Genomic DNA, 23,275 nt, shown 5'->3' on the forward strand with positions numbered 1-23,275 from the left:
CCATGTTGACAATGCGCATGCGCCGATTGTCTGTTCGCTGCTCGTCTGCTCTCCACTTTCGATTTGCTGTCCGGTCTTGTTACTGTCTGTGGTCTTTCTTATTTCAGGCGTTTGTAGATTCTGCATATTATCTCTAAGGAATGTAGTATTTTCTTAATAGAGAGAAAACAGCAGCAACATCGTATGTCAAATAGAGCTATAATAGGTTTATGTTATAAGAGAAGAACTACAATTGCGATACTGAAGTTTTCTGAAGTTACGGTGATAGTAGCTAACGTTAGCTATCGTTTTGGCGGTGTGTGGACTGCCAATGGCGTGTGTAGAGACATCAGGTAGCTAGGTCTGCCAGTGCAATGTCTCATCACTGCAACAACGTTACCAAGTTATCAGTACATTGTCATTGCTAGCTATCATGATTCTGTTCTATTTTACATTCATAATTCTTTTTTATGTTGTTTAGATCTATAAGCTGATTTTGGTTAAATGTTTTATTCGTTCTACAGATTACAGAGTAGGAGAGGTCCTGCTGAATAGGTGAGTCACTTTCACAGATACTTAAAAATAACCAGAAAGACGCATCTTATCGACACACCTAGCTGTAAACCTGTGGCTGACCCTGTGCTGCTTCTAGTGGTGGGATAAGTACCCAATTATCATACTTCAGTAATAGAAAATGACTCATGTCTAAGTGAAAGTCACCCAGTAAAATACTACTTGAGTGAAGTATTTGGTTTTAAATGTACTTAAGTATCAAAGTAAATACAATTGCTAAAATATACTTATAGTTGAAGTCAGAAGTTTACATACACCTTAGCCAAATACATTTAAACTCCGTTTTTCACAATTCCTGACATTTAGTCCAAGTAAAAATTCCTTGTCTTAGGTCAGTTAGGATCACCACTTTATTTTAAGAATGTGAAATGTCAGAATTATAGTAGAGAATTATTTATTTCAGCTTTTATTTCTTTCATCACATTCCCAGTGGGTCAGAAGTTTACATACACTCAATTAGTATTTGGTAGCATTGCCTTTAAATTGTTTAACTTGGGTCAAACGTTTTGGGTAGCCTTCCACAAGCTTCCCACAATAAGTTGGGTGAATTTTTGCCCATTCTTCCTGACAGCTGGTGTAACTGAGTCAGGTTTGTAGGTCTCCTTGCTCGCACACACTTTTTCAGTTCTGCCCACAGTTTTTCTATAGGATTGAGGTCAGGGCTTTGTGATGGCCACTCCAATACCTTGACTTTGTGGTCCTTAAGCCATTTTGCCACAACTTTGGAAGTATGCTTGGGGTCATTGTCCATTTGGAAACACCCATTTGCGACTAAGCTTTAACTTCCTGACTGATGTCTTGAGATGTTGCTTCAATATATCCACATAATTTTCCTGCCTCATGATGCCATCTATTTTGTGAAGTGCACCAGTCCCTCCTGCAGCAAAGCACCCCCACAACATGATAAAATTTATTTATATAGCCCTTCGTACATCAGCTGATATCTCAAAGTGCTGTACAGAAACCCAGCCTAAAACCCCAAACAGCAAGCAATGCAGGTGTAGAAGCACGGTGGTTAGGAAAAACTCCCTAGAAAGGCCAAAACCTAGGAAGAAACCAGGCTATGAGGGGTGGCCAGTCCTCTTCTGGCTGTGCCAGGTGGAGATTATAACAGAACATGGCCAAGATGTTCATAAATGACCAGCATGGTCAAATAATAATAATCACAGTAGTTGTTGAGGGTGATGCTGCCACCCCCGTGCTTCACGGTTGGAATGGGGTTCTTCGGCTTGCAAGCCTCCCCCTTTTTCCTCCAAACATGACAATGGTCATTATAGCCAAACAGTTCTATTTTTGTTTCATCAGACCAGAGGACATTTCTCCAAAAAGTACGATCTTTGTCCCCATGTGCAGTTGCAAACCGTAGTCTGGCTTTTTTATGGAGGTTTTGGAGCAGTAGCTTCTATCTTGCTGATCGGCCTTTCAGGTGACTTGTTTTACTGTGGATATAGATACTTTTGTATCCGTTTCCTCCAGCATCTTCACAAGGTCCGTTGCTGTTCTGGGATTGATTTACACTTTTCGCACCAAAGTACGTTCATCTCTAGGAGACAGAACGCGTCTCCTTCCTGAGCAGTATGACAGCTGCGTGGTCCCATGGTGTTTATACTTGCGTACTATTGTTTGTACAGATGAACGTGGTACCTTCAGGTGTTTGGAAATTGCTCCCAAGGATGAACCATACTTGTGGAGGTCTACAATTCTTTTTCTGAGGTCTTGGCTGATTTCTTTTGATTTTCCCATGATGTCAAGCAAAGAGGCACTGAGTTTGAAGGTAGGCCTTGAAATACATCCACAGTTACACCTCCAATTGACTAAAATGATGTCAATTAGCCTATCAGAAGCTTCTAAAGCCATGACATACTTTTCTGGAATTTTCCAAGCTGTTTAAAGGCACAGTCAACTTAGTGTATGTAAACTTCTGACCAACTGGAATTGTGATACAGTGAATTATACGTGAAATAATCTGTCTGTAAACAATTGTTGGGAAAATTACTTGTGTCATGCATAAAGTAGATGTCCTAACTGACTTGCCAAAACTATAGTTTGTTAACAAGAAATGTGGAGTGGTTGAAAAATGAGTTTTAATGACTCCAAGCTAAGTGTATGTAAACTTCCGACTTCAACTGTAAGTATCAAAAGTTAAAATATAAATAATTTCAAATTCCTTATATTAAGCAAACCAGATGGCACAATTTGTGTGTTATTTAAATTTTTTTACAGATCGCCAGGGGCACACTAACACTAACACAGACATAATTTACAAGCAAAGCGTTTGTGTTTAGTGAGTCCACCAGATCAGAGGCAGTAGAGATAACCAGAGATGTTCTCTTGAAAAGTGTGTGAATTGAAGTAAAAAGTACATTATTTTCTTTGGGAATGTAGTGAAGTAAAAGTTGTCAAAAATATAAATAGTAAAGTACAGATACCCCCAAAAACTACTTAAGTAGTACTTTAAAGTATTTAATACCACTGGCTGCTTCCAGCCTCTTGCTTGGATGTGTATGCGTGTGCACTTTCCATGGGGTTGGGAATTGACAAAACAGACAGCAAAAAAATGATGTATTCTCTACATTATCAGCTAAGTGCAAGGAAGAAATGAAAACCGTCAGACACTGTGTCGTGACAACAGTAGTTTAGTTTGACACACAGTAGGCAATTTTTTCAATTGAACTAGGCAAGTCCGTTAAGAACAAATTCTTATTTACAATGACGGCCTAGGAACAGTGGGACAGATTTTTACCTTGTCAGCTCGGGGATTCGATCAAGCAACCTTTCGGTTACTGGTCCAACGCTCTAACCACTAGGCTACCGGCCGCCCCAGCCCCACTCCCCAGCTATGTGCTCTAAGAAGGAGTGTTTCTGGACCAGAATGCTCTCTCATCCCCAGAGTGATGCAGGAGCAGCTGGATGAGGTGTCATCAGATGTCCTGGTAGTGGTCTCCACAGAAACCCAGGAGGTGGAGAGTGATCAGGAGCAGAAGATTGTGTCACAGCTAGCCATGATGATACGGACCATCGGAGACGCCGTCAAGAAGGACGGGAAGCTGGACGAGTCAGTTGCCATTGCTTTGTGTCTTACAGTACCTGTTCAATTTCGCAAACTGTTATTCTTGTGAATTCTCATTGATGAATTTGATGCAAAGACTACCCAGCAAACTGGGAACATTCCCATAACATTATCTAAGAATCACATTAAGTTCTAGTTATGGCTTTATCAAACATTAGCCTTTTCTTCTTCAGAAAATATTTCAAATTAAATATCCTTGGGATGTTCTCCTAACATTCACTAAAATGCTGTGCACAACGTTTGTAATAATCACAACAGGACATTCCCCAAATGTTCTCATTAGATTTCCAGGTAATGTAATAACCAAAACTAAATGTCTTCTGTGAACTTTCTTGCAACATCAGGCAAAATGTTTTATACAAACACTGTATAATCATCAGCTCAACTGGACAGGTTTTGTGTTATGAGAACATTTGGCGCAACCTAACGAATGTTCTGGGAACCAATTTTTGGTTTGCTGGGTAGGTAAACAAATATGAATATAGAGTACACTACCGGTCAAAAGTTTTAGAACACCTACTCATTCAAGGGTTTTTCTTTATTTTTACTATTTTCTACATTATAGAATAATAGTGAAGACATCAAAACTTTGAAATAACACACACGGAGTCACGTAGTAACCAAAGAAGTGTTATACAAATCAAAATATATTTAATATTTGAGATTCTTCAAATAGCCACCCTTTGCCTTGATGACAGCTTTGCACACTCTTGGCATTCTCTCAATCAGCTTCACCTGGAATGCTTTTCCAACAGTGTTGAAGGAGTTCTCACATATGCTGAGCACTTGTTGGCAGCTTTTCCTTCACTCTGCGTTCCGACTTATCGCAAACCATCTCAATTGGGTTGAGGTCGGGTGATTGTGGAGGCCAGGTGATCTGATGCAGCACTCCATCACCCTCCTTCTTGGTAAAATAGCCTTTACACACTGTGGAGGTGTGTTGGGTCATTGTCCTGTTGAAAAACAAATGATAGTCCCACTAAGCGCAAACCAGATGGGTTGGCATATCGCTGCAGAATGCTGTGATAGCCATGCTGGTTAAGTGTGCCTTGAATTCTAAATAAATCACAGACAGCAAAGCAAAGCATCCCAACACCATCATACCCCCTCCTCCTCCTCCATGCTTTACGGTGGGAAATACACATGCGGAGATCATCCGTTCACCCACACCGGGTTTCACAGACGCGGCGGTTGGAACCAAAACTTTCCAATTTGGACTCCAGACCAAAGGACATATTTCCACTTTAGTAGTGGTTTCTTTGCAGTAATTTGTGCATGAAAGCCTTATTCACACAGTCTCATCTGAACAGTTGATGTTGAGATGTGTCTGTCACTTGAACTCATTTATTTGGGCTGCAATTTCTGAGGCTGGTAACTCTAATGAACTTCTCCTCTGCAGCAGAGGTAACACTGGGTCTTCCTTTCCTGTGGCGGTCCTCATGAGAGCCGGTTTCATCATAGCACTTGACGGTTTTTGCGACTGCACTTGAAGAAACTTTCAAAGTTCTTGAAATGTTCCGTATTGACTGACCTTCATATCGTAATGATGGACTGTGGTTTCTCTTTGCTTATTTGAGCTGTTCTTGCCATAATATCAAGTAGGGCTATCTTCTGTATACCCCTCCCCTTGTCACAACACAACTGATTGGCTCAACGCATTAAGAAGGAAAGAAATTCCACAAATTAACTTTTAAGAAGGCACACCTGTTAATTGAAATGCATTCCAGGTGACTAACTCATGAAGATGGTTGAGAGAATGTCAAGAGTGTGCAAATCTGTCATCAAGGAAAAGGGTGGCTGTTTGAAGAATCTCAAATATAACATATATTTTGATTTGTTTAACACTTTTCTGGTTACTACATGATTCCATATGTGTTATTTCACAGTTTTGATGTCTTCACTATTATTCTACAGTAGTTAAAAATAAAGAAAAACCCTTGAATGAGTAGGTGTGACCCAACTTTTGACTGGTACTGTATGTGTGTCTATCTGTGTGTTAGTTTACAATGGTCTAAGTCAGTAGTCTAATTCCTACCCTACCTCCAGTGCGATAGATGGAATGGTGGGGAAAATGACCAGCAAGACCAGCTACTGGAAGTTGGTAGAAAAGGTATTTGAGGACAGTCAAATCACCTGGGAGAGAATTGCTGTGCTGTTTTACGTAGCAGGGAGGATAGCTGTCAAGGTATGTTATACAGTGTTCTTGTTACTTTGTACTGTACATCCAATAATAATAACAATCAGTGTGTGTGTATTAAATCACTCTTTTTGTCTCTGTTAGGTGGTGATTGCTAACATCCCCCAGTTAGTGAAGGACATTCTGAAGTGGACTCTGGAGTACTTCAGAAACAAATTACTGGATTGGATCCAGAAACATGGAGGATGGGTAAGCTATGGATACCATCAGAGGCTGCCCCCAAGTGTTTCCCCTTTGTATTAAAATAAACCAAATTGGCAATATTCTATATTGATATAAACTTGGTATTGGTTGTAGAGTAGTGGCGCAGCGGTCTAGGCACTGCATCTCAGTGCAAGAGGCGTCACTATTGTCCCTGGTTCGAATCCAGGCGGAATCACATCCGGCCGTGATTGGGAGTCCCATAGGGCAGTGCACAATTGGCCAAGCCTTGGCCGGGATAGGCCGTCATTGTAAATAAGAATTTGTTCTTAACTGACAACCCAAGTTAATTAAAGGGTACATAAAAATAAATGATGTGGTTTTAACTATTGTTAGAGAAAACGGAAGTTGGATTGTCATTGATTTCTTTCTTTCTGCCCCCTTTCTCTTCTCTCTCTTTCTCCTCGTCTTTCTTTGTTCCCCCTCTTTCTCTTTCCCCCCCTATCTTTCTCTCTACCCAGATGAACAGTTTTGCTGAGCTGGCACGTGTGCAGGTGGAGAAGATGTCCTCTATGAGCGCCTGGTCCTCAGGGATCATCCTGGTCTTCCTCGGAGGTGTCATACTGGGTAGTGTTATCACCTGGAAACTGGCCAGGAGGACCTGACACACACACACACACACACACACACAGTTCCACTCCAGTTCAAATGCAAACGCGTGGGCGTGCACACACACAAATACATTTGTTTACCTAGTCCATGTATTATTAGTTACCTACCTTCTGGTTTGCTCAGGATAAATAAGATGACCAGATGCTGCTGAAAGTGGTGTTGGAGAGCCAGTAGGAGGCAATCTTTCCTCTGGTAAAAAAAAAAAGAAAAGAAATCCCAGTACAAAGATTGGGGGCATTCCCCCGTGTAGGGTGCTGTCTTTTGGATTGGACATTAAAACATGTCCTGACTCTCTGTGGTCAGTAAAGATCCCATGGCACATATTGTATGAGAGGGGTGTTATCCCTGATGTCCTGGCTAAATTCCCAATCTGGCCCTCATACCATCACGGTCACCTAATCATCCCCAGTTTACAATTGGCTCATTCATCCCCCCTCCTCTCCCCTGCAACTATTCCCCAGGTGGTTGCTGTAAGTGAGAATGTGTTCTCAGTCAAACTTACCTGGTAAAATAAGTCTTAAATAAAATTAAACTCCTTTTTATCAGTGCCTTCAAAAAGTATTTACACCCCTTGACTTTTTCCACATTCTGTAGTGTTACAGTGGGATTAAAAGGGATTTAATGCATTTTTTGGTCAATGATCTACACAAAATACTCTATACATCTCTGCACTTAGCAAAAGAGTGTCATCTGCACTGCTATTTTAGTCATCAGTTAATCTGACTTTTCTCTCATCATTGATTTAGTTGAATTATTTCAGTAATTTTAGGGTTTTCTGTGTAGTTGTCTAATGTTGGTGTGGCAAATTATTTTAAACACCATTATTGCACACACAATGAGTCCATGCAACTTATTATGGGACTTGTTAAGCACATTTTTACTCCTGAACTTATTTAGGCTTTCCACAACAAAGGGGTTGAATACTTATTGACTCGAGACATTTCAGCGTTTCATTTTTGATTAATTAGTGAAAGAAAATCTAAAAACATAATTCCACTTTGAAATTATGGGGTATTGTGTGTGGATCAATGACACAGAATCTCAATGTAATCCATTTTAAATTCAGGCTGTATCACAAAGGAGTGTGAATACGTTCTGAAGGCACTGTATATATTGACCTACAGTAATGAAACCAAAGTGTTGGGGCAGAGCTCAGTACATTTTGTCTCACTACCCTTACGGGAAAAAATACATGAATTTCACGTGTTTAACATGTGATCTTATGGGAAGTTAATGTGATAACATGTTAAAGCAACACGTGATAATATGAAATTGCAAAATATCAACATGTGATACTAAGGAACTACACCTCACAACATTTGAAAGTCTTTCATGTGTGAAACTGCAATTCACGTGAGGTGAAAACATGATATTCTCACATATGAAAGGGTGGTGTGAATTCTATGTTGAATACATGTGAACAACTGGTTTCACATGTGAACAACTGAGCTCACATGTGTCTCTTTTGTTTTCAAATGTGAACATTTCTGCTCAACATGTGAACAGTTATTTCACGTGTAAATATGATTTCAAATGTGATTTTCACATGTGAAACTGCAACAACAAAAATGTATATGATATGAAGTGTTCCAAAACCACATGGTTTCAAATGATTTCACATGTGAAATAAAATGTTATATGTGGAAATTTCACATGTGAAATCATGTGGTTTTTCCCATAAGGGTATATCATCATGTTTGTTGGTATCCTGCTAGACTAGGGTATCTGTGCCTGAAATGAGAAACCAGTGTAAGCATAACAGACAGCCAAGCATCATGTTATGTGATTGGTTTTAACAGAGAGGTCATTATTTTTCAATACAATAATATACAGAAATAACACATGAATACCGATTGAATCTTTAGGTTTATGAAAATGTATGAAACGTGTATTTTGATTACAAAATAACGTCTGGAACGTTTGACTTGAATGTATAATGTATTAAATGTGACATTTTATTAGGATAAACAAAATAAATATGAGTTGACGATGATGTTTGTTCTGCAATAATCATGTTTTAACTATGACCCCTTAAAGTACTCAACATGAGTCAGTCAGCTCCATAATATCAGTCGTGATGCTAAATGTACAAAAAAAATGCACAGGACACAAATAGAAAATTTTGGCATAAGCTTTTAATATTTTTATAGAGTTTTTGACGTTTTCTCTTTAAATTGGATTTGTTTGTTTTTCCAGTTAATTTTGTGGGTATTTCGTTTTATTATTCTTGTTTTATTTTCCTATCTGTAAAGGAGAAGAGTTTTTCAGTTTAATTAGCATTCACTTTCAAACTTTCATACTTTTAATAATAGAACTGTTTTAAGTCTCTTTTTTTTCACAAACTTGGTTAAATTATTACTGTTTATTCATATTTTTTCTTTACACATTTCAAAAATATAAAAGGTAAATAATAAACATTCCATTGAAATATATTTTATACAGTTCTTGATTCTTTTTATTTTTTTTCTGTGTTATGACATTAAAATTGTATCCAGCATCAATCTTTATAGCATAAACCCCATTCAGTGTTATTGTAGTAACCTTCTCTTCTTCCGTCTCTGTCTTCCCTCTCTTTCTCCCCTGATAGGAAAGTGGCATGGCTGCACCCAGTGCCTTATTCGCTTAGCGGCGATGTAGTCACAACAGTTGGCAGGACCAATAGAAACATTAGCTGCATTGGCGCTAGTAGTGCAATGTTCTTTCAAATGTAAAATTCATAACACAAATCACTGACAACATGAATCAGACAAGAGTAAACAAAGGCACCAAATGATAAGAAATGAAGTAAAAACACCAAATAATGAAAATGAACAGAAAACAACTGATACAAATGAAGCAAATCAATGATATTGACGTATCTAGAGGGGTAGATTAATAGATACGTCTACTGTTAAAGATAGTGACAGGCAGAATGATATATAGAGATGTACAGATGCAAAAGACAGATGGACATGTAAAAATGGAACAGCATGGACAGATTGGCACAATGCTACTAGCACTGCTGAGATCTCCCAAACTGTTGTATGTGTATCAAGAAAGATATCGGACTCATGAAACTGAGCCTATTTCACATTCCCTTTCCTTCCAAGTGCAATACACATAGAAAGATGGCCAGTGTATTTCTACCAATTCAGTCAAGCCACACTGCAGTAAACAAAAAATATGACAACAAAAAAATGAACATAAAACAGTGATATAGACTTTTTTTTTTAAAGAGTGTTTCAGTTTGCATATTCCCCCCCCATCATCTCACCACTGGCTGACAGAGAGAGAGGAAGACAGATTTCCGGCGAAAAGAGAGTTACTTCATTCTGGCCATTCACAAATAGGTTAAGTCGTCTTTTTTTCTCTCTCCCACGCATGCATTAGAATTCAACTTCAAACAATATGTTAGAAAAACACAACAACAAGGATGCAAAAAGAGCTTCTTCCTCGAAAATGTGTGGAGAAAGAGAAAGAGAGGGGGATAGGAGACGGGGATGAGAGGGAGGAAGACGGGGAAAGAGAATATATGACAGCGGGGTTTCTGGCTTTACTCTGCTCCTTTCTTGATATGTTTTGTATTTGGGTTTCAAGTAAAGTTATGCAAGTGTTGAGCTGTCAATCCTCTCAAGTGGGCGTGGAGGAGGATCACACACACCCCCACCTGCACAACGTGTCTTCTGGTAGCGCACACACATACATTCCCACTGACACACAGTGGTAGTACAGTCATTCACATAAGATGGCGGTTATTCACAGTATATTCACCACCTGTTTTGTGAAAACCCATCCCGAAACTCAGGGAGACTAGATGTGTATGCATGCTTTAAAATCAAGATGAAAACAATACAGAATAAAGTATTTAACAGGTTCCTTTTTTTTTTTTTTTTTTACAGGTGGTAAGGTTGCTTTGACAGTAAGTTTAGGGAAATGGCATTGGACTCCCCCACAAAATCAAGGGTTTGGAACAAATTATTGCTCTGACAATAGACCCCCCCCTCCCCCCTGACATTTTAAATGGAACGGTCTATGTTTCCATTTAACGTGTCTGTGTGGGGTGTGCTACCAGAAGGTTGATGGGGGGGGTATGATCCATTCACCTCTGTCTTTAGCTGTATCTAAGCCAGTTGTGCCCATCCCCTCTTCTCCCCATCCACCTTGCACCCGATCCCTCTCCTTCTCTACCTCACAAACAATCATTTCCATCTTCAGAATGAAATGTCTAGTAGTGATGCGACCTTCCATAATCTATGGTTACTTATCGCTATCATTTCAAATCATTCTTTTTGTAACAAACATCGTGCCATAATAAACTTTTTTTGGAAAGGGAGAGAGTGAGAGAAGGAGTAGGCAGGAGTTGAGAGGGAGAAGGAATGAATGTGAAAGGGATGGGGGTCGAGGAGAAGGAAAAGGGGGAGGAATCAGACATAAGGTGATGAATGACAGAGATCCAGTGTATCAAATGAAAACTGCGAGAACAGCGACATATCCTGAGTGGCAAACTCCAGAGGTCTTCAGGGGAGCCCCTATTCTAATTACTTTAACCCCCACACCCCCATTTACTTCAGTAAACAATGCACCATGCTAGATATAGTAGCTGCCCCCCTTTTCCATCCTTACCCTGCCCCATTCTTGCCCTCCCACACAACAGACAAACAGACCCAACACACTGAACTCCTTTGGCACAATGAAACACTGAAGTTAGTCGTAGGCTACAGTCAAACTCTTGCATAGTTAGTTGCTCAGTTCTCAGTACAGTTAGCCCCCAGCATCTCTGGAACATCATCAAAATCATCATCATTGCGTAATAACAAATAAACAAACAAAAGGAACAGTTTTGGGAAGTGAACACAAGTTAACACTCATTTGAGACAAAAAAAAATCTAAAACGAGCAATATGCAAATGAATGTGACCCAAATTGTATTTGACACGGTCTGAAGTGACGTCATTTTACCCCCCCCCCCCCCCACATTATTAACACTCCTCTCCTCCTCCCCCATTGTAACATTAAATAACACCCTTGAGATGAACCCTGCTCTGCCGTAACACTCGGCTAGACCAGTGTCACCAGAGACTAACCACGGCTCAGATGATGGCACTCTTCATTGGGGATAAACGACATATTATCTCAACTCTGATGTGGGCCTAGCTAAGGGTTTGCGGTGACTGGTGATATTACCTATACATACAGGCCTAGAAACAACACAACAACAACAAAATCACTTGAAAAGAAACATGGAAAAACGGGGAAATAAAACCAAAAATATGTTGTTGTTGAGTGTGTGGTGAGGTGCCTGGTGCGATGCATACAGCCATACTGCAAAACAGGCAGGGGTGGTGGAAGGTCAACAAGAGCTTTTGTTCATCAACAGAAACGACAACAATTTATCTAGATAAGCTCATTATGATAGCATAGATAGACAGTTTGGCGTTCCCTTCACGCATCTTTGAACAGCAGTTTTCCTGGCAATATGCTATCCCCACCTGGGAAATGGAGCAAAGATGGCTGCTTCACCAACGCCGGGGGCACCAGCATGTGTAAAACAAACACTGTTGACTATCACATGGGCTGTAGAGTAAGCGAGTTGGGGGGGTTAAATGCCACAACGACATGTTATACACATCTCCATAATCAGGGAGATAGGCCTACAGTACATTATGTCATAGCAGCACAAAGCTACGCATTGTATAGCTACAATATCAGGGCTGAGCTAATATGGCACTATCTATGGCCAGTCAGTGCAGTGCTACAGGTGCTAGCTACAGTACAGGGTCAGAGCTACATTATCATTAGGCTACACAAGCCAATCAATGTTATTTGTTGTGTTAGGTCATCGCTAATCTCGTTCACCAGATCAGATACTTTCTCCCAATGCGCATTGGGTTTTTAGCCTGGGGACGGGGTGAGGTTTAATCTCTGCTAGGTATCGCTAAACTGCTTTAGTTAGCCGAGACCTTAGAGTCTACAACCGCGTCCCGGTGGTGAAGCTGCCATCTCCCACCTTGAGCACGAGACTGAAAGAACAAAAACAGAGTCCATCATGGTCGTATTCATTGGTGCACACCGTAGCAAACAGCTTTGCAGCGGAAAACTTGTTAGACAAGTTCAGGTATAGTCCGTTCCGGCCCGTTTGGATCCTAGTAAATATGACCCATCGGATCTGAGCACAGTCCAACTAAACAGAGTTATGCAGACAGACAGTGGAGAGGGGACCTGGATGGACAGTGGGGTGGAAGACAGAGAATTGGCAGCAGGGGGCGCAATCAGGGCGGTAGGACGAGAGAGTGAGAGCAGTAGAAGAAGAAGTAGCAGAGAGGGAGAAGAGTAGTCATCGAAGTAGTAGTAGAGTAGTTGTAGTATCAGGGGAAGTTCCTCGCACAGTTCATCTCTGGTAGATTATGTGGTGTGTGTTTATCTTATTTGTCTAAGAAAACATTGTTCAATGTGTATCTTGCAATCTTATATTTTTTTTTCGTTATTCCTTTTTTTATTATCCCAAAACAAAATATAGATTTTTTTTTTTATATAATCCTGCTCTTTTTTAAAATGAGTTGCATATAACATAAATATTTTTTGTTTCGTCTCGATTTTGTACATTTTTTCAATTCCTAGCCCTCTTTTTTAGGGAGGGGGGTGGGGTTAGGGCTTGCAGAAGTAGACTCATGCAGAATAGTCATGCTGGTAAACAAAGTAATAAAAATGCATTTTCACTTTTTCCCGGAATTGTTTATCAAAGTTCACCCTCTTCCCGCTCTTTTCTCACACTTCCTTGTGAACCTCTCTGATCCCCCCAGAGGTGCAGTGCTCTTTGACCTTCCTCCTTTCTACAGAAAGGAGAGAGACCTTTACAGTAGCCACTCTCTCAATGTGCAGTTGACCGTCTGTTATCTTGACACTTGCAAATAGTTACCAATTGGATCTTTTTGAAAAAGGTTGATGTGACTATGATTGTTTGGTTTAAAAAATAAAGTCTCTCTGGTCTCTCTCTCCATCCTTTTGTTCTCTACGTTTCATTCCTCAGGTTTTTTTTCTTCGATCATGCCATGCAGTTTGCTACGGAGGAGGAGCAGCAATGCTGAGATGCAGAGGTTTGGAGATAAAGAGAGGGAGCGATTGAGAGCGAGAAAGAGAGAGGGCAATGTATGTCCTTGTTTTCCAGCAGTCGCTGGCGTTCTTGGCATGCGCATTGCGGTCATGCTTCCAGTGTCTCTCTCCTTTGGCGTCCTCCTCAACTCTCCAGCGCACACACTCTCACACGCGCACACACACTCTGGTTTTCTTTAGTCCCAAATCCTTCAAAGTGGTCGATGAGTAGGTCTGTTAGGGTCAGCCGACACCCTCTCTCATGCAACACGAGTCAACATCAGTCAGTCAGGGAGTGTATCGTATGTCAGACCTATGTGCAGGTTTCTATGAAATGACCAATGGCCTGGTATACTATATAACTGGTTGCTCTACTATTGTGGCCCATAATTCAGTATCTTCTGAAGTGTGTCTCTTGTGAGAGGGTAAGAGAAGGGCTGTCAATCACTGAAAACAGTCCAACAGCTGTGACTGACTTTACATAAGAAGGTAGCGTCACCATAGTGGGCTGACTCAAGAGTCACTGGACGCAATGGTCATTCGGCCTCATACCTTTGCATAGTGTTTGGCTGCAAAACAGTAAAATGACTTATGTAAATGTATTTTGCCATTGGCTAGCACCTGGCTCGCCTTTCTGTAGTCACATCCACGCTGACTGTGTTGAGTGATCTCAGACCACTGCAGTAGTTTGTTTATGTTGCCTACCGTACTGTATGTCCGATCTTTGAAGTACCAAATAGGAAGATTTAAAAACAATTGAATATACTGTATCTGAGAGCCGGTAACATGTCATTTGTCTAAGGGAACATTTGACAGCGGTTAAGAGCATACATTGTCTATGATACAGTAGGATGACAACCAAGTTGTGGAACATTGTCCTACTGTCCCATAACCCTTTGGCTCTTTCCTAGGGGCATTCTGTTCTATTGTTTGTTTCTTTTATCATTTGTCTGGGATTTCAATGTCAATAAACGTAGTATAATAAGACAGTGTAAAGTATGCTGACATAAGGTATGTGTTTCAGTCTGTAAGTCTGTTATGTTGGTCTGGAGTTTGTTTTTCTACAGGATGGTGCTGATTGAGGAGTCCACAGGAACGAAGGATGCTTCTGGTGCGGAGGGATGAACAAATCTCTTTGACTCTCTTTGTCCTCTATCATCCGCCCAGTATCACCATCACCTTCAGTTCTCTTTCTTTCTCTCGCTCGCTCTCCTTTTTTCTCTCCCTCTCCCTCTCTCTCCGGTTACGTATCCCTTCAGCCCACAGTGAATCCAGTAGGGAGCTCTGGGTGAATTGTGTCCTATGGTTGTTCCTCTTCTTGGACAAGAAGGGGAATTTTAGAAACTCAACACTGGGGGGGAAAAAAGAGGAGAGAAACAAGGAGAAGAATCAGTGGAAGTTCCAGCAAACCTAGAAAATCAACCAGCTACAACTGGATGTTTAAAAACCTACATGATCCAGGGTAGTTTAGTTGATACTATTAACCTAACATGAGCTTGAATGGGAGTTTGAATTAATTTCACATTCTCAATAGTTATAGTCCAGTGTTTGATTGTATGACTGGATGGGTTTACTTATGATGAGTACAACTGTTCAAAGCAAATGATTCAACTGATAAAAGCACATCTGACATGCATGTACACAAAATACGAAAAGGCAGAAAAGCCTGTAAGTTTTGCACAGACACACGCACAGACACCAATACAATTGGCGTGGGTGGTTTCAGTCCTTGTGGGCTGTTTAGTCTGCTGGTGTTCGCCTACCTCTTAATTCATTGGTTAGTCATACTCCAATAGGGTGCTTTTCCAGCCAAAAGGACTGAGTCAGTGATTTTGGAGGTCATTCCCACACAGGACTACAGCACACCAGGAATGTTAGTTTAGCTAAACACAGACCAAGACCTGAGAGCACTTCAGAAAGTATTCATACCCCTTGACTTTTCCACATTTTGTTGGCCTTCATACAATACCCCATAATGTCAAAGTGGAATTATGTTTAAAATAAAAAAATTACAAAATAATTTAAAATTAAATGCTAAAATGTCTTGAGTCAATAAGTATTCAACCCCTTTGTTATGGCAAGCCTAAATAAGTAAACATTTGCTTAACAAGTCATATAATAAGTTGCATGGGCTCACTCTGTGTGCAATAATAGTGTTTAACATGATTTTTGAATGACTACCTCATCTCGGTAATTATCTGTAAGGTCCCACAGTCGAGTAGTACATTTCAAACACAGATTCAACCACTAAAACCAGGGAGGTTTTCCAAATGGGTAGATGGGTAAAAAAAAGACATTGAATATCCCTTTGAGCATGGTGAAGTTATTGATTACACTTTGGATGGTGTATCAATACACAACGTCAGTACAAAGATACAGGGATCCTTCCTAACTCAGTTTCCGGAGAGGAATGAAACCGCAAAGGGATTTCACCATGAGGCCAATGGTGACTTTAAAATAGTTACAGAGTTTAATGGCTGTGATAGTAGAAAACTGAGGATGGATCAACAACATTGTAGTTACTCCACAATACTAACCTAAATGACAGAGTGAAAAGAAGGAAGCCTGTACAGACTAACAATATTCCAAAACATGCATCCTGTTTGCAATAAGGCACTAAAGTAAAACTGCACAAAATGTAGAAAATAAATTAATGCTATGTTTTTGGCAAATCCAACACATCACTGAGTATCACTCTTCATATTTTCAAGCATGGTGGTGGCTGCAATCTGGTTATGGCTATGCTTGTCATCGGCAAGGACTAGGGAGTTTTTTGGGGGGGGTAAAATAAATGGACTAGATCTAAGCATAGGCAAAATCCTAGAGGAAAACCTGGTTCAGTCTGCTTTCCAACAGACACTGGGAGACAAATTCACCTTTTAGCAGAACAATAATCTAAAACACAAGGCCAAATATACACTTGAGTTACTTGTCAAGGAAACATTCAATGTTCCTGACTGGCCTGCAGTTTTGGATTAAATTAGGTTGAAAATCTTGAAAATGGCTGTCTAGCAATGATCAACAACCCAACTTGACAGAGCTTGAACAATTTTTAAAAGAATAATCTGCAAATATTGTTTAATCAAGTTGTACAAAACTCTTAGAGACTTACCCAGAAAGACTCACAGCTGTAATCGCTGCCAAAAATGATTCTAACATGTATTGACTCATGGGGTATGAATACTTATGTAAATTAGATTCTTCTGTATTTCATTTGAAATACATTTAGCAAAACAAAATCTAAAAAACAGAGTTTCACTTTGTCATTATGTGGTATTGTGTGTAGATGGATGACAAGCAAAAAAATATTTCATCAATTTTGAATTCAGGCTGTAACATAAACTGTGGAATAAATCAAGGGGTATGAATACTTTCTGAAAGCACTGTATGTATCCTACAGCCTACACACACAGATAGGCAACATGGAGGAAACAATTTGACATGAAACAGAGCGAAGCACAGAAACACAAAACACAAAACACAGTTACACACACTGCGAAAACACAGCACACGAAGCACAGAGCGAAACAGCACACAGAACACAAAACACATTCTTACACTGAGAAGTGATCAGCTTACTTCCTCCTCTCATTTAGTTTTTTTCTTTCTTCCCCAAACTGTCCTCCATTTCATGGTTCTTCCTTTGATGACAATCCTTTTTTTTTATATATATATACAGTTCCTACCCCCTTCCCCCCCCCAAAAAACAAAAACATCATACGTAACATCTGACAGTCTTTCTGTCCTTTTTTCTGTCCACTCCTATCCTCGGGAGACGTTTGTAATCCACTTTTAGGGGAGATGAAACTTTAACGTTTATGGGTCTTTTCATTTTCCCAAAGTCTGTTGTTTCAGTTTGGGGTTTTGTAATGGAAACAGTAGAGAAAGCACATCTCAAAATACCAATACAACAAATTATAGCAGAAAGTGGGTAGGTTGAGATGGGGTGAAACGTGTGTGTCGGAGAGAGAGGAGAGTGGAGGGACAAAACAACCTCAGAATCACATAACAGGGTACATAAGTGAGCTGGGATGAGAACACAGGACACATACAATATTTACACGTCCATACATACAGCAGAGAGGAAGCAAAACATTTCAAACCTTCTCTCTGTTCGGCTCTGATAGACATTACGTCTGGAAGCACTGATTTAAACCAACATAGAGAGAGATATACCTGAGTTGTGAGTGTAGGGAGACTGACGAAGAGAGGGAAAGGGGAAATGTGGAAAAGGGGGAAGACAGAGGTGTAGTCAAAAACATTGCACTGGTGATATTATTCAATTCATTTCTACGTCAGTTGTTGACTAGACTACAAACATCCTCCATTTCAGCATCTTAAAGTCCTTCTCCTTTAGGATTGGTAAAAAAGTGTCTGAAGAACTTCTTCACAGAGTTTTTTTTTAATCTGCAACGATTGAACAAAAACATGCTATGATACACAGACCTGAACATCACTCTACTAACTGACCCCACTAACTAAACCATCAACTTGCCCGTCAATAATGAGCAAAATAACCACCTATCACAACAACCTCTACTGATCCATTCTAGAATGTCACATGCTCACCTCCTACTGCTTGTCAAAGAGCAGCACCTCCCTGTCCCAGTGACAATGGAGGAAAATTCACGCCCCTTTGATGTTAACCGATGTTAATTCAATGTCTATTCCACGTTGTGCCCAGTTGGTATTGACTATTCCTATTCCCTATAATAGGGCTCTGGTCATAAGTAGTGCACTATATAGGGACTAGGGTGCCATTTCAGATGCAGCCTAAAGTTTAAAGAATGTGCAGGATGTACAAGGAAGTAGCATAAGCATTTTTGCTCAACAATGAGTCATCCATGTCTGTAGCCTACGGTTGGTTACGTGTGAATTCTACCACCAGAGGGGAAGTATAGTCTATTTGTAGATTGTTCGTGACAGTCGAGGTTAGTTTTTCCATCTGCTATGACTCAATAACTGTCCTAATAAGTAACCACAAGGTGTAGCAAAACGAAGTAATGCACATCATATCCCAGGTTACAGGTTATTAGTTTATCAACAACAAAAAATGTCACTAATAATGCAAAACGTTGTGTGAGCTTTCCCTCCACATAGTGGAGGTTTTCGTATCGTTTCAAACGTTAAACCCCTAAAATGTTGGGTATGTACTGTATCTCAGGATATTTCAAGCCAGAGAGGGACAAGACAGGACAGGATGGATTGATGGAACAAGAGAGAGGGAGAACAGAGAGGAGAGGAAGTGTGTCGAAAAGTCGGTAGGGTTTGGGTGGGCTTTGGCCGATGTGGTTTTCACCGAGGGAAATTGAGTTTTGAGGACGTGTTCTGACTAACGTGGGAAAAGGAAGAAGTCGATTTGTTTCTCTAGTATTAATTCACAGTTACTGCTTCTTTTTGCATATACCTGATAAGCACTGAGCTCTCAGAATAGTTCTCTGTAAAAAGATAACAAAAATGATCAATCATAAAGTAATTATTATTACCAGTTAGTCTAGTAAGGTCGATAAGAAATAACAGAGCGGCTACACAAGACCACTGGTTACCCTTCCCCATCCTTAAAAAATAAAACTTTCCCAAACCCCCTCCCCATTAGGGTACCAATGGTCTCTTCCACCCTAGAACATCTTAGCATGCATATATAAGCCCAACTCTTCTCAGACAAAACTGTGAGGGCCGAGTGCTTTTTTCCCTAATAGCATGCTGTTAGTCTATATGTTGTGTATAGAAATATACACATTCATATGCACTTAATATATACAGTAAATATATACACATTCATTAAGCTTATGATCAAATCTAATGTCTTCTCAAATCACATTTCCTTGATTATGGATATAGACATATCAATTCCTTATTGCTCGCAATGGAAACCCCATGAAGACTGAAATAAGTCAAAACTTTACAACTGTACAGAACATTTGGACCAATAACAGGTATAAGAAGAATTCCTATAATACAAGAACAAACAACCAAAGCACTAGATTAAGGGAGAAGACAGGGGAGGAAGGGAGGGATGTGGGGATGAAGAGAGACAATTTGAAAAAATAGATTTGGTCGTTTGTAGACTGGTGTCTGGGTGTCAACAAAACCATATATAGGGAATATATCTATGTGTACTACCATATATAACTATATTATCATATATATTACTCTAGGTGTAGAGTACTGGTGCAAGTTGGGGTGAATTCCATTTATATTATATCAACTCTGGAGGTGAATAAAAATCCAAACCATTCATTGAAAACAATCCGACATTTAAGATAACAGCCGATTTTCAATGAATGAATTGAGATTCAATGCATCTCCTGAATTGACTGCAATCAAAATGGAGTGCACCCCAAACATAGTTATAGGTCAAGCTTTCACCCTCCCTGTCACTCCCACCTCAAACTCTACACAGATGAAGGCTTTTCGGATTCTCACCCACTACTATTGAATTAGCGTGGTCCCAGATCTGTTTGTGCTGTCTAGCCAACTCCTATGTCATTGGCAAGCTAAACATGACATGTTTGATGTGACAATGAGTGACAAGGACTTGGTAATAGAGCACGAACCAACTGGCACTCGGGCTACTATTGGATATGTGCAGATATGAAACGCAGATATGGAGTTTATGTCACGTGACTCACAACAGCAGTTCATATTTTAAACGAATAAAAAGTCAAACCTTCTCACAGCATCACTTGAGCCTGTAGAGGGCACAGTTCTCAACCGAACGAGTCCTGAGCTTTGAATTATCGAATGGTTTTGTCTAATTGTATTTTTTTGCTTCGATCGCTGAGCGAGGTTGCCCTAATAGCTTTTTTTTTAGCTTAACACTATCTAGAGTGTATACAGTCCACACCTGTATAAGGCTAATGCTAATGTTAGTCATAGAGAATGCCATGTCTACGAAATGTGAAAAGATTTCACCTTCAGTCCTTACACAACCCTCTGTCTCTAGTGAGAGAGGAGCAGGTAGCAGAGTGAGAAATGAGGAGGGGGAGAGATAGGAAGGTCAAACCCCCAAAAATCACATCAAATCAAACAGACACATTTCAAGTAACAGAACTGGATACGAACAGTTAGAGACATAAGCATTACCTTAATAGATGGCAACATTCGATGCCAATAAATATCAATAATAAAATAGACAGTAACATCGGAAAATACAAAAATAAAAATTTCTGTAAATCAACCGCTTAAATGAAAATATACAATCCATAAGAGTGACAATAATTAAAATGTCGACATTGGGTATATCAAGATAGATTTTTTTTTAAACATTGTCACTATAACCTCGTCATCTTCTACATTTCAACAAAATTTCTAAAGAAATCGGGATTTTAAGAAGTTTTGGTCTCTTTTTTTCTGATGTCTGGTATGGAGGGAAAACAGTTGTCCTCCTTTAACACTTCCTTTTCCCTCCTTTTCCCCCTCAGAAAACATTGAGAAAGAAAGGAATGATGTATAATTCTGATGAATTGCCACTCTTGCATCTTGGACAAGAGGTAGATGCATGTCTGTGTACACAAAACCACACAACTCCCATGTGCGCCACAGATATACAGCATATCTCCATAGGATTAACTATACATAGATACAAATATATTTCTATATATGTATGTTGCCTTTTTTGTTAATTTTATCATTGTTTCGTTCTGTTCTTCTACCAAGCGCTGTCAGTCCATCCTCCATTCACGGTGCCCTCTTTTTATGTGAGGAGCGATGGTTCAGCAGCCAGGACCGGGAGGTGGGGGGTGGGGGGGGGGGGGGAGGTCAAAAAGGACAAAAGAGAAAAAGAAAAAAAGAAAACTGAAAAAAAATCGCTACACTCAAATCATAAGAGTCATTGTGAGAGTGGCGATGTGGTGAAATGCTCGAGACAGGAAGACAACAAAGGATTGAGGAAGTGAAGGGAGATCGATGATGAAGATGATAAAAACCGAAATTGATCTTGTCTAACGGGTGACCCGAAGCCACTTCTGATTATAGCCACACCCTCCTGACACTGACATGTGCAGACTGAAAGGTATAGTTTGATATGTGTACAGATTGATTTCTGAGGAGCCATATTTAGAAAAAGAGAAAGCTTCATTTCATGCACCTGCATACAAGAGGGCAGGGAGGGCGGGTAGGGCCGGTATATGGTCAATGATGAGAAATACCGATCCCTGCTTCGATGGCCCCTTTTACTGCTCCCGACCAATGGGAATGAGAGTCCCACCCCGACCCAGTCTTCTCTACCACACCTAACCCCGCCCCCTAGAGAAAGAAGAGAGAATCCCTCCATCCCTTCTGCCCTTTAATCCTCAAAACCATTATAAAAATAGTTTGTTATTATGTCCTCCCTCTCTGTGGGTTAGGACGCTACTCGGAATCTCTTATTTAAAACATTGATGGCCGTTGTTCAGGCTTTCATCAGAGTCTGTGTATTGCACAAAAGCCCCAGAACGCTTTGCGTTCTCTCCAGCTCTCTACATGGCACTGATAACATCAATAATGATAATGATAATAACAGTAGTAGTGAATGAATGCTAGTATAGTACAACTCTCTAGCACCCCCCAGCTTTTAAAATAATACATTGCTGTTTGATCGGTCGTGAGTCTCTATAAGTGTGTATGTGTGTGCCTGTGTGTGTGTGATACAGTCTATTTTCAGCACACAGAAACGCATTTAACGGTCCATTGAGTCATCTCCCCTGGGAGATCTAGCACTAGCCAGTACATGGCTTGTTTTATGGGTGCTACTAAAAAAAAAAATTCTTACTTTGGGCTTGCCTCTTTTCTTTTCAAAGATTTTCTGTTAAATATAAGAATTTCTTTGTGTGATTTTTTTTTGTTCTTCAAAAACGAATGCATGCATTTGAATATATATTCGATATTTTGTTGGTGTTAGTTACTGTAAGTGTGTTCCTCATCCCAAATACAAGCGATGCGTGTGTGAGTGAGTGGATGGGTGTATTGTTGAGAATTGATGTTGTGTGGGGGGTGTAGAGTATCAGAAGAAGTCTCATTTGACTAAGGAGCTCTTTAGGATTAGTGATAATACGGAGTGCAAAAACAGCACACATTTACAATAATACAGGGAGGCCTGCTATTGTAGCACACTACATTATTTATCAGTCCAAATCACTAACCTACACTCAATCCCTGTTAATAAGGCAAGTGTGTGAGAGTATACGTGTGTGTGTGAGAGAGCGCGAGGGAGTGTGTGTGTGTGTGTGTGAGGGAGTGTTTGTGTGTGTGTGGTGATGTGTGTTCTCATTGCTCCAACAGGCGTAACATTGCTGTAGACTAACGCTGAATACCTCTAAACATTTTGCTTCGGCTTAACATATTGCACATTGCATGTGGTGGGAAAGTGCATGTAGTCATAGTGGATATTTTTGCTATTCATTCTAAGTCTCTTATACACTGCATGTCCCCCTCTACCTGGCTTTCAATATAGAGCATTATTAAATGTGGCTAAATGGCACCCCCTACAGCTCATTATCATTATCACTATTGGACTAATATAAATGGGAGTACTGGGATTACAGTGGTGTTGGTATGTCTCTCTTTCCTGATGCTCCTCCTGCAGTTGACTTGTTG

General features: G+C 40.1%; 1 protein-coding gene across 3 annotated transcripts; it reads left to right on the plus strand.

Annotated features, from left to right (window-relative positions):
* The first annotated feature begins 76 nt into the window (after positions 1-76).
* On the plus strand, positions 77-9,064 carry baxb (BCL2 associated X, apoptosis regulator b). 3 transcript variants are annotated; one of them, XM_038979010.1, is made up of 6 exons: positions 77-332; positions 504-534; positions 3,360-3,607; positions 5,669-5,807; positions 5,904-6,008; positions 6,482-9,064. In XM_038979010.1, the coding sequence occupies exons 3-6, from the start codon at positions 3,447-3,449 to the stop codon at positions 6,623-6,625; spliced, it is 549 nt and encodes a 182-aa protein (XP_038834938.1). In that variant the 5' UTR covers positions 77-332; positions 504-534; positions 3,360-3,446; the 3' UTR covers positions 6,626-9,064. The 3 variants fall into 3 exon arrangements, with proteins under 3 accessions (XP_038834938.1, XP_038834923.1, XP_038834929.1); XM_038978995.1 differs by having other exon boundaries at positions 3,443-3,607; XM_038979001.1 differs by having other exon boundaries at positions 77-534.
* The last annotated feature ends 14,211 nt before the right edge of the window (positions 9,065-23,275 follow it).

The sequence above is a fragment of the Salvelinus namaycush genome, chromosome 3, assembly GCF_016432855.1.
Source record: "Salvelinus namaycush isolate Seneca chromosome 3, SaNama_1.0, whole genome shotgun sequence".
Lineage (NCBI taxonomy): Eukaryota > Metazoa > Chordata > Actinopteri > Salmoniformes > Salmonidae > Salvelinus > Salvelinus namaycush.

Coding starts and splice junctions, on each gene's coding strand:
- baxb (XM_038978995.1), top strand. CDS start 311: ATGGCGTGTGTAGAGACATCAG. Junction 5,808..5,903: donor CAGGGAGGATAGCTGTCAAG/GTATGTTATACA, acceptor TGTCTCTGTTAG/GTGGTGATTGCTAACATCCC. Junction 6,009..6,481: donor TCCAGAAACATGGAGGATGG/GTAAGCTATGGA, acceptor CTCTCTACCCAG/ATGAACAGTTTTGCTGAGCT.